This window comes from Hemicordylus capensis, chromosome 2 (genome assembly GCF_027244095.1).
Source record: "Hemicordylus capensis ecotype Gifberg chromosome 2, rHemCap1.1.pri, whole genome shotgun sequence".
Lineage (NCBI taxonomy): Eukaryota > Metazoa > Chordata > Lepidosauria > Squamata > Cordylidae > Hemicordylus > Hemicordylus capensis.
The window spans coordinates 52415339-52427957 of NC_069658.1; the positions used below are offsets into that span (position 1 = coordinate 52415339).

General features: G+C 38.8%; 1 protein-coding gene across 5 annotated transcripts in view; it reads left to right on the forward strand.

Annotated features, from left to right (window-relative positions):
• RASGRF2 (Ras protein specific guanine nucleotide releasing factor 2) overlaps positions 1-12619 on the forward strand; it is a 179979-nt gene that overhangs the window by 59401 nt on the left and 107959 nt on the right. For 2 of the 5 annotated variants that reach the window (XM_053291216.1, XM_053291215.1), the window contains exons 2-4: positions 8411-8517; positions 9839-9986; positions 11068-11157. In XM_053291216.1, the coding sequence (XP_053147191.1) occupies positions 8411-8517; positions 9839-9986; positions 11068-11157 (345 nt within the window). Of the gene's footprint in view, positions 1-518; positions 540-4893; positions 5058-6935; positions 6953-8410; positions 8518-9838; positions 9987-11067; positions 11158-12619 lie in introns of those variants that run through there. The other 3 variants (XM_053291219.1, XM_053291217.1, XM_053291218.1) reach the window with 3 other exon arrangements.

Genomic DNA, 12619 nt, shown 5'->3' on the forward strand with positions numbered 1-12619 from the left:
TCATCTCAGCTTTAAGCCAAGGAATGGTGCAGCAGGGAAATGACTTGATTTTCAAGCCAGAGGTTGCCGGTTAGAATCCTGCTGGTATGTTTCCCAGACTATGGGAAACACCTATATTGGGCAGCAGCGATATAGGAAGAAGCTGAAAGGCATCATCTCATACTGTGCAGGAGATGGCAATGGTAAACCCCTCCTGTATTCTACCAAAGACAACCACAGGGCTCTGTGGGTGCCAGGAGTCAAAACCGACTCGATGGCACACATTTTGTATGCTTTAAAAAAAAAAAAAGATGAACCAGGGAAATGTGCACTGGAAAAGTGTGTGAAAGTGTCTGCGTGCATGGAGAGTGTGAAATATTATTTGCCTAGGAGTGAGATAAAGGGTGTGCTGAAAATGTTTAGTTGTTCACCATGTCCTTTTGTTCTTCTGCAGCAATGCTAGAGCAGGGGCGGAGGGAGGTATATCTTGGCAGAAGGCCCAGGGGCCTGTCTTCACTATTTGTTCCAGGGCCCACTCCAGCCTTGCTACTCACTTAAGGGTGAGTTTAACTTCTTGGTCATTTTTACAGATGGCAGATGGATAGCACAAAACTAAACTAAAATAAAATAAAGATCAATTGGTTGGTCCCCTTAGTATTAAGAAGTGTTAAGATTTGAAATTGCTGCTGAAAGCTGGCCCACTGGTTATGAAGGTTATTTATAGCACAGAACATTACATGGAGTTTGTGTATTTGCGACCTCTCATTTCTCATGGTGAGGACATTGTATCTCTTATGTATTTTTATTTATTTAAAATATGTATATACAGCTTCCTCATATTGATTTCAAAACAGTTTCACAGACTAAATAAAACAATAATCTATAAAATAATAATAAATGAAGCCAAACAAAAAGAAGCAGTACAGCTGTAAGATTCATGAGGCCAAGACTTTTCCACCTAAAAAAGGAGCTAATTTATGAAGACCATAAAAAGCACCCCCAAAACCATCCAAACAAAAAAAGTTTCCCCCGAAAGCCAGCAAAGTTGTTTCCTCCCCAAAAAATCACTGACTTGATTGTTGAGTTCAAATAATTTAATCTTACCAGATTGAAATCTGTACATGCTTTCCAATATTTGCTATTGGAAATAAGTACTGTATATCTGTTTCACATTAGGTGAACCAATTGTTTTGATAGGCTCGAGACAATCAAATTAGATGTAATGGCAGACAAGTTCTAATAAGTTAGGATTCTGGTTATAGTCACAGTGGCTGGCATCCTGACTAATGAAGCAGCTTTAGGTATGCAGTGTTCTGCCTCCAGCTCTCTTGTGTTCTCTTACATGCATTTTTGCACAACAAAGCAAGCAGGCATTTTTAGCCTACTTTCCAGTAGCCTGGAAGTGCCCCCTCATCAACTTGGCAATGCCTTGATCAATATGAACCAAATCAGGTACAGGGACACATAAGGACACCTCAATGGCATAGTTTGTGATGATGTCATCCAACCCAATTCAAGATGGTGGACATGTGAACATTTGAGGAGCATTTGGGCTAACTTGTGAACTGCCTGACCAATTTGAACCAAATTTGCTACAGGTGTAGGGACACATAGGGTATAATTTGTAATTACAGGTGAAACTCAAAAAATTAGAATATCATGCAAAAGTTCATTAATTTCAGTAATGCAAATTAAAAGGTGAAACTGATATATGAGATAGACGCATTACATGCAAAGCGAGATAAGTCAAGCCTTAATTTGTTACAATTGTGATGATCATGGCGTACAGCTCATGAGAACCCCAAATCCACAATCCCAGAAAATTAGAATATTGTGAAAAGGTTCAACAGTCTAGGCTCCAGGTGTCACACTCCAATCAGCTAATCAATCCATAACACCCGCAAAGGGTTCCTGAGCCTTTAAATGGTCTCTCAGTCTGGTTCATTAGGAATCACAATCATGGGAAAGACTGCTAACTTGACAGTTGTGCAGAAAACCATCATTGACACCCTCCATAAGGAGGGAAAGCCTCAAAAGGTAATTGCAAAAGAAGTTGGATGTTCCCAAAGTGCTGTATCAAAGCACATTAATAGAAAGTTATGTGGAAGGGGAAAGTGTGGAAGAAAAAGGTGCACAAGCAGCAGGGATGACCGCAGCCTGGAGAGGATTGTCAGGAAAAGGCCATTCAAAAGTGTTGGGGACTTTCACAAGGAGTGGACTGAGGCTGGAGTTAGTGCATCAAGAGCCACCACGCACAGACGGATCCTGGACATGGGCTTCAAATGTCGTATTCCTCTTGTCAAGCCACTCCTAAACAACAAACAACGTCAGAAGCGTCTTACCTGGGCTCAAGAAAAAAAGAACTGGTCTGTTGCTCAGTGGTCCAAAGTCCTCTTTTCTGATGAGAGCAACTTTTGCATCTCATTTGGAAACCAAGGACCCAGAGTCTGGAGGAAGAATGGAGAGGCACACAATGCAAGATGCTTGAAGTCCAGTGTGAAGTTTCCACAGTCTGTGTTGATTTGGGGAGCCATGCCATCTGCTGGTGTTGGTCCACTGTGCTTCATGAAGTCCAGGGTCAATGCAGCCGTCTATCAGGAGATTTTGGAGCACTTCATGCTTCCTTCCGCAGACGAGCTGTATGGGGATGCTGACTTCATTTTCCAGCAGGACTTGGCACCTGCCCACACTGCCAAAAGTACCAAAATCTGGTTCAATGACCATGGGATTACTGTGCTTGATTAGTCAGCAAACTCGCCTGACCTGAACCCCATAGAGAATCTATGGGGCATTGCCAAGAGAAGGATGAGAGACATGAGACCAAACAATGCAGAAGAGCTGAAGGCCGCTAATGAAGCATCCTGGTTTTCCATAACACCTCAGCAGTGCCACAGGCTGATAGCATCCATGCCACGCCGCATTGAGGCAGTAATTGCTGCAAAAGGGGCCCAAACCAAGTACTGAATACATATGCATGCTTATACTTTTCAGAGGTCCGATATTGTTCTATTTACAATCCTTGTTTTATTGGTTTCATGTAATATTCTAATTTTCTGGGATTGTGGATTTGGGGTTCTCATGAGCTGTACGCCATGATCATCACAATTATAACAAATTAAGGCTTGACTTATCTCGCTTTGCATGTAATGCGTCTATCTCATATATCAGTTTCACCTTTTAATTTGCATTACTGAAATTAATGAACTTTTGAACGATATTCTAATTTTTTGAGTTTCACCTGTATGTCATCCACCTTGATTCAAGATAGCGGACATGTGAATGTTTGAGGTGCAAGTGGGAACCGATTTGGACCAAATTTGGTACAGTTGTAGGGATACTTCATATAGGGACACCTCAAATGCATAGTTTGTGATGATATCATCAACCCCAATTCAAGATGGTGGATGCAAGAACATTTGAGGTACAAGTGGGCTAACTTGTGAACTGACTAACTGATTTGGACCAGATTTAGTCCAGTTGTAGGGATAGTGAAAGGAAAGTAGGCAGATTAGTTCTTACTAGAACAATTTGTTAACTTTATAATTACAATATATTTGCCATTTATAATTACAATATATTTGCCATTTTTAGCTACTTTGTGATAAGCTAGTTATCTTCTTTTTAGCACAGTTTAGAAGATAATTTCAGTTACGCATGAATAGCTGCATTTTAGTACTGTGCCATCACAAGTTCTAATTGGTTTATGGTCTCTCATGTTAATTAAATAATAATAATGTTATGAAGGTAGTAACATAAACACAGTTGGGTATGAAAAACATATCCATGCTAAGCACAGAGACCTTGCAGGTGCTTATGTTCTACCAATCTCCGTAAGGCTCAGTATAGTCCAGTGTTCTCTCTAATTTTTCCCCATCTGTGTGTGGAATGAGTATTGTTCTGGGCGGCAAGTATCAAAGCAGTATGTGCCCACATGCATTCAGAGTGGGGCCTTCCTGATTCAACCTGAGTGGGATGTAAAATTAACTGAGCGCATATCAAAAAAACTTGTGAGCGTGTGCACATGCAAATACCTTAGGGAACACTGTTTTTTTCTCCATTGCTGTTTAACATCTACATGAAACTGCTGGGAGAGGTCATCAGGGGGTTTGTACTGAAGTGTCATCAATATGCAGGTGACACTCAGCTCTCTATACTTTTCAGATCTTGATATCAGATCCTACGGAGGCCGTGGATGTACTGAAATTAGGGCTGTGAGCAATAATGGGCTGGATGTGAGCTAGCAAACTGAGGTTGAATCTAGACAAGATGGAGGTGTTGTGGGTCACTAGAAAAGCCAATCGGAATAGGGTGATTCAACCAGTTCTGGATATGGTTGTACTCCCCTTCAAAGAGCAAGTGTGCAGCTTGGGGGTGTTGCTGGACCTGGCTCTGCTTTTGGATACTCAGGTGGAAGCGGTAGCGAGGGGTGTCCTTGCACAACTTTGGCTAGTGCACCAGCTGCGTCCCTTTCTCAAGAAGGCAGATCTGGCCACAATTACCAGTGCTGTAGTCATATTGCAGCTGGATTACTGCAATGCACTTTACGTGGGGCTGCCCTTGAAGAATATTTGAAAACCAGTTGGTGCAAAATGCAGCAGTTTTTGGAACTGCTTGTTCAGAGCATATTACACCTTTATTGAAAGAGCTGCACTGGGTGCCAATTTGTTTCCAGATCCAATTCGACATGCTGGATATTACTTTTAACGCCCTCAATGGTTTGCGTCCTGGATACCTGAAGGACTGTCTGCTCCCAAGGGTTTCTGCCCACTAAACAAGGTCATCAGTGGAGCCTTTGCTCCGTGTGCTGACATCAAGAGAGGCTAAATGGTTGTGCACATGGAACAGGGCCAATGGTCCCTCTCATTTTTTTCATCTCTGTGTTCTGGGCGGCAGTATCAAGACAGTGTGTGTGCACCTGCATTCAGAATGAGGCCTTCCTGATTCAACCTGAGCAAGATCTAAAATGAACTGAGTGGACATCCAAAAACTTGTGAGCACACACATGTGTGCATGCCTTAGAAGGAACAGTGAACAGTGCCTTCTCTGTTGTTGCCCCCAGGCTCGAGAATGCTCTCTCAGTGAGTATCCAATCTTTGATATCTGTTTTCAATAAAACAACTGAAGACCTTTATATTTGTTCAGTCTTTTACCCCATAGGGCTTTCAGGACCTCTCAGCTATCCTGCATCTGTTGCCTTTTTTATGGCTGGGTGGGGTGGTGGTTTTTTTGTTTTGTTTTTTATGGTTCTTCTGGATAGTCTCTGTCCATCACACAGATGAGCTTCAGCTGGAGAGCAAGGGCCTAGTTGGGAGTTTGCAGGCTTCCTCATTCTCACACCTGATTGGCTGTTCTGTCCTCCAGTACCTGACCACCCTTATCTCTTCAGTTTTTCACCATCCACCAACAGAGAAACATCAGGCTAGTTGGAGAGCTTTTTCCCTCTTGCTGCTCTGCGGTATCTAGAAGAGAGGCAGACATTACCTTCAGCTGGACCGGACATGTTCGGTTTTGTGCACCCCGAACACACACACACACCTGTCTTGAATTTGAGCCCAGTTTTGCTGCCTCCGGGGGGGTGCCGCTGTGGCAGTCTTTTCTGGGCTGGTTCGGCCTGTTTTGGGGGCCTGCACAGGTGCTATTTGCGTGCCTAGACCTTTTTTAAAAAAAAAACACGCATTCTGGACCCTGGACTGGCTCTGAGCAGAACCAGGCCTAGTCTGGCCCGAGAGCAAACCCTCAAGCCGGACTGGTTCAATGGCGAACCGGCTCAACCTCAATCTCTGGAGGCTGGGGAAATAATTTTTGCCCTGAAGGAATCCTGAAATGCACCACTCGAGCAGCTAGGTGCATCTAAGCACCCGGCTCTGTGTCTGCTTGGGCTTCATAAAGCCCGAGCAAACTGATGACCCCAAACTGGGGGTAAAGGGCACACCTGCACCCTTTAACCCAGGTTAAAGCCCGGGTCAAAAACTTGGGCTTATGGGGGAGGCAGCACTGGAATCGGCCTCGATCCTGGCACTTCACACTTGCAGCCAAACCTGGCAGGGCTGCCCAAGCCTGGGTTTTGCTGCTCATGTGAATAGCCTCAGTGAATAATTGGGGCACTTGTCTCAGACTGAGAGGATAGTTGGGAACAGGGAATCCCACCGGAAACATATCTAGATGTTCTAAAATAATATAATATAAGCAGATAGGCACTGGTTTCAAGACTTGCACCTGCAATATTTATGAATGCTCCAAATGTATTAAAACAGATTAAATTTTTAAAAATATTTTTAAATGTTCTATTATTATATAAGAATTCAAAAGTATATTAACTTCTTTTTACAAAAGACACATGACTTTAACCAAGTATAATTTAACATGTATTCCTTTTATAAATAAAACAATTTTATTATTATAACAATTACCAATATTGCTCAATCATTATGCTTATTTTTCCTGTATAAAGACTGGATTTCTTGAGGAATGTTCTGTTGATAACATTGATTCCAATATCTTATAAATTTATTCCAGCACAGAATGAACTCTCTTCTCTCTCTAAATCTAATCAAATGTGTCAATTTGACCATATACAATCCACACCAGACATTCTCCAACTAATATGTAATTTTAAAACCCTGAACTTTCCCCTTTTCTTCTTCTTCTTCCTTTTTCTTTTGCAGCTACAGTTCTCACTGCTACAATTAAGTTAATCACTTGTTCCTACCACTTTTTGGGTACTTGATCTTTCACATACCCTAAAAAGAAGTCTTAAGATGTGACAGTGGAAGTGAGCAGACTGATATCTCTCTTATTACTTCAGCTCTTTCTCCCCAAAAGATTTGAACCTTGTGACAGCTATTCCACATGTGGAAATCATTAGCATTGGGATAGGCACAATGCCAACATACATCCAGTATTGCTCTATTACATCCATTTAGTTTGACAGGAGTTGGAGACCATTTGTAACGCAACTTTAAAGTGATTTTCTGTAAGTCCTGTCACAATAGGATAATGTCTTTCATTCTGCCATATCCTTTTTTCATTTTTGCTCCAACATATCCTCCTCACGCATGTCCAATCCTTCACTCTCTAAACCCTATCCCATGCCCTTTTAATCGGTTTGTATTATAAATCTTTGAAAGCAATCCTTATCCCTTAAATGATGACATTTTTGCTATTATAGTCTTACATTTTTAACTTCCATTAAGATTTTAACTTTTGTAGTAGAAAATAGGACTGTCTTCAAAATGGAAATGGCAGCATCCGATGTAATGTACTCTGTTCTCGAGAATGCTAAAAATAGTATTTGACGTGGGTTAAAATGCAATTAATATATGGCACTTGTTAATAAATGTTGAATACGTTGTAGGCTCCATTCACACCTATATGGTGAGCCTGGTTAAAGTGTTAGCTAGGATTGCTGAACCCTGTAGGTCCAATTGTGAGAACTCAAAATTTCCAGGCAATCCTGGTCAAACCACTCCGGTTAACCTGCATTTAACAAGGATAGACAACCATCTTATGATATAACCCTAAAGTTGTATCTTCTGATTTTTTAAAAAAGCATGTTTTCGCTATCAAAGGCTTGGAAATCATTATATTATGCCTATGCCTTGACGAATTGTCTTTGGATTTGGGAGCCAGCCTCCAAATTTAGGAGCCAGACAGTGGACACTTGACAAAATTACTGGGCTTAGTAATGGACATAGTGAAGAGGTAGGCTATATGAGTTTTTGTTTACAAGTAACACATTTTGAACAAACAAGGCTTCCTGGGACAAATAAAGATTTTATTAAATATCTCTGCCTCTGAATATCCTAATTATTTTTCCACATTTGTTACTGACACTTCAAACCTTTCATTTCTATCAATTAAAAATCACAATTCATGACTATGAATTAAAAATCATATGAAAAATCATATGAATGTTTTATAGTGTTTATCACTGTTTCTAACATAAGCAGAAACCTTCTATATGAAATGAAATGAACCTGACTGCTACAGGGCATGATGACAATAATAAATGTTGTTTTTACTTTGTTGTAAACCGCCCAGAGACATGAGTTTTGGGTGGTATAAAAATATTTTAAATAAATAAATAAGTAAATAAACAAACAAACAGACAGACAATCATTAAAAAATTTTGTAAACTGGCTAACACTTGGACTATTTGTTTATTACAATAATAGACAAGTAGGACATACCTTTTGAAGGTGTTCAATTGCATGCTAATATTCTGACATTACAGTACTTTCTTAAAATTGCAACTTTAATGTTATATTTTATTAAAGACACAAGTTCAGTCTTAGAGTAGGCAGTTTGTGCTGTTTAAATCCTAAACCACAGTTTTGACTGAATTATTTATTTAGTGGAATAATAAACATTTGTTGCTCAGTCACTGCTGTATATATTAATATATTCAAATCTTTTCTTTTATAATTGACAGTACTATTTTACTGTCCTCTTTGGCCATGAAGGACAGAAGCCACTTGAGCTCCGTTGTGAGGAGGAAGCTGATGGAGAAGAATGGGTAGAGGCTATTCACCAAGCCAGGTATGAGATGTCCAATGGCAGTTACTAGCTAACTAACCAGTTCTTGGGTTTTCTAGGGGAGAATGTCCTTCTTTCTCTCTTGTCCATATTATGGCCTCAGAGTAGGTCTTTTACTACACTCACTTCACCTCCATGACTGGCTCTTGCTTTTGTCAGATTCCTGCTTGAGATTTGACTTGCTTTCACCTTTGTGAACGGTTTTTGAAAGAGTTGAGGTCCAGTGTTTATATATGCTGTGTTTGTGTTATGAATAAGAGTGAATAATTAGTTCAGGTTGATTTATATATATTATTGTTTAACAGCATATGATTTCTTTTAATTGCCTCTGAATTCATTTCTGTGTGTGTCCCTGGAGTGTGGACTTTGGGATAAACAGTGAAAGGTTACTTACGTAAGCCCTACTGAAATCAGTGAGACAAGTTAGTCATTACTAATGCAAGTCCCATTAATTTTAATTGGACTTAGTCTTGACTAAGTTAGTCCGGATGTTGATCATTATTTATAATTCATAGCTCCCAAAATTGCCATATATAAAAATCATAATGAACATGTGGTGGAGTAACTCTTTTTATCTCTGTAATTCGACTACATATGCTAGGAACTGTAGACATCAAAAGTCATCTCAAATGGCTATAGAAAAAAGGTAAAAATATTTTGTTAAATATATCCATTTTTGGAAGGGCGGTATATAAATAAATAAAAGTGAATGCATCCAGACTAACACTGCCCTCGAGTTAGAATATTTTGCATGTGCAATGATTTCCCCCATTCCCCGCTTCAGTTTTCTGCCACCAGTGTAGTTCCCGGTGGGTGCCTAAGACTTGGGAAGGGCAGCAGAGAAAACCATTGTGTGAGAAACAGTCTAATGCAAGGGCAAAGTTCTGGATGCTTCCCAATGAATATAAAAGAGAGTCATTATACTATCATTATACAGATGTTATTCAGTTACACTGAATATCTAAATTGTCCCTGATAACATCTTTGTAATTTGTAGAAAGATTACAACTGATGAGAATGTTATTATATCCCTTGGAAAAATGTCTTACTACTTTAAGAGAGTAATCTTTCATGTTTTGTTGTTTGAAAGTTTGTCCTAGTGAGGATCCTGTTGCGAGAATGGGTGGATGGAGTCAGAAAGGAAAAGGGAGAGAAAGGAGAAGAAGAAAATGGAGTTGTTTCTGAATAAACCCTTAGTTAAATCTACATAAGATTACTTTGTGTTTGAGGGAAGCAGCTATAAAACATAGTCACATTGTATGACTATGTAGTGATTGATCTCTTTGCCAACTGAAACATTTCTCCCTTTTCCCTCTCTTTGTAGCTACTCAGATATCCTGATTGAGCGGGAAGTATTGATGCAAAAATATATTCATCTCGTTCAGATTGTAGAGACAGAAAAGATTTCAGCCAATCAGTTGCGACATCAGCTTGAAGATCAAGACACAGAAATTGAAAGGCTTAAATCAGAAGTATGTTCCAAATTCATGTGCCGTTTATTTTTATCAGTTCATTTTTACTGCACGGCTATTATTAGCAAATAGATGCAGTCTCTCTTTCATTTCTATAAGTGGCAGAACTCCCATTAATTATAGTGGGCTATATCCAAAGAAGTGTCAGCAAAGTTCTGCTTTTACAATGGGACTGTCCTGCCCCCTTGTCCCCACTGCAGTTTCCTGCGACCCCCTCACCCCAAACTCTGCTAATGGAGTTTGGGGCATTCAGAATGTAGGGTGGTCCATGGAGAATCTTTGCTGCACAATTTGCTTCCTGGTAAACTAGCATAAAGGTTTTGAAAATAATTGTCCTGAATAGTTATTTTCTCTCTAAGAAAAAATACTGAAGCCGTATGAAAATATTGTATATTTTATACATAGGGTGGGGGTGGGAAATACTTGAGAATCTGGGGAATCTGTAGGTGCGAAAAACTTAAGAATTCCTGCAATAAGATTTGTTTGAATCCTAGATTAATAACTAAGTAGTCCCCACTGAGTATGTACTAGACTTACAGGGTAATCATTCATGATGCAAATTCATTTTTGCATTTTATTTAGTCCCTACCATTTGTTTTGCCACAGAGATTATTATGTAGTATAGCTGTGTATTTCATTTCCTGGAAGCAACAATGCACAAATCTTGATTCACCAAGTCCACCAACCATTATTGTGGCCTGGTAAATGCTTAACAACCACCTGGTCTCTGCAGTCTTGGGCAGAAACCTAGGTAGTATGTGAATTAGCAGGCTGCAAGTTGTGCAGGCCCACTTTAGAGAAGTTAGTAAGATACTGAATTGAAGGCTTTACTATGGTCATTCACACCATTGCACCTGATTGAACAGGGAGGCTCTTCTTCTCCTTATATATATTTAATTTAATTTAATCATTTTTCAGGCTTTGGATGAACTTTGTAAAATTATAGTGACTATTATGTTATACAGGACTGAAAAGGCCCGAGTGGCTTGAAATTGCAGCTTTGAAGTCTCAAGTTAGATTCCAGAGCTGCAAATTCTGGAACTCATACAAAACCCTAACAACTCTTTTTTATTTTTCCCAGATCGTAGCTCTCAATAAAACTAAAGAACGGATGAGACCTTATCAAGGCAATCAAGAAGAAGAAGATCCAGATATTAAAAAAATTAAAAAGGTAAATTTCTACTCATCTTCCTTAAATTGAAAATAAATTTGTCTATATGTGTCTTTATTTTTCATAATTCTGTTTATGCAATGGTATGAATTGGTTTAATTTAGCTCAGTATCTATCCCATTTTAAAACTGCAGCACAATTGCCTAACAACTGAGATATACTATTTAGTGAAATGGGAAACATTGAAACCTGAACATTGTACTATTGGGCACTGAGCAGCAGTGTTCCCTAAGGCATGCATGCACACAAGTTAATTTTAGATCCCGCTAAAGTTGAATCAGGAAAGCCCCACTCTGAATGCACATGCACACACAATGCCTTGGTACTGCTGCCCGGAACAAAACTCATTCTGCGCATATATGAAAAATAAATTAGAAAGATAACACTGCTGAGCAGTCTTTTATGCAATATTTAGTTTCCAAAGACCTGATTTTAAATGGTGTAAGTCAAACTTTATTGTGGTCTCTGACCAATTCAGAAAAAAACTCAAGATTAATAAGATAGATACAGTTATCATTAAATTAAAGTAGACATTGCTTGACTTATTGCATTATTAGTCTACACTATTAAACTTGATACATAGCCATACCACAACTGAACATTAATTTCAGCAATAACTAGTTTTTAGTTAGAACTGTTTTTAATGCTGTTTTAAAATATTATTTTAAAATTTTTTAATTGTTGTAATGTTTTAAACTTCTTGTTTTTGTTTTAACTAATGTTTTACTTTTTCTGTTTTTATTTTGTTGTAAACTACCCAGAGATGTAAGTTAAACAAACAAACAAATAAACTAGATGACTTTATTTTAAATCTAATCATGTTAGCTATTATACAGAATTTGACCACCACATATCATGTATTATAGTATTACTTTACAACATTTAGTTAAATCCTGGTTGTATGGTGATAGATGTGAAGGGAAAGATTGTCCTAACTGTGAGGAGGATGAAGGTTGGTGTAAGGTGAAGGGGGTGGTGTATAAAACTGAATGTGTAGAATGTGCAGCATTTTATATAGAAACAGGAGGCCCACTGATAAAAAGATACAAAGAACATCTGGCTGATATGCAGCATAATAAAATTCTAACAAAACCATAGACAATACGTATGAAAGAAGAACACAATGAAAAAGTGACCAAAACAAAAGTATCACTATTGAATTTTTAAGGGACTTTAATAAGCCATAAGATCAAGGAAGCAATGTTCATAGAACAATTGAAAACTAATATTAATGTTAAGGATGAGATGAAAGAAGCCATGAGATACATTGGTCACTGTAAGAGTTATTATCTTCTGTGCAAAAGGTCTGCTCTCTCCTCCTTCAGGTGTTATCTATTAACTGTTTGGTGCTTCACTTCTCAGCTTCTGTATTTAAGTGCCTTCAGCTGGCATGCTAAATGTAGCACTGAGAATGTTGTATTACACCAAAATATTTGCTCAGTTTTGTTTCCGCTTACATGTT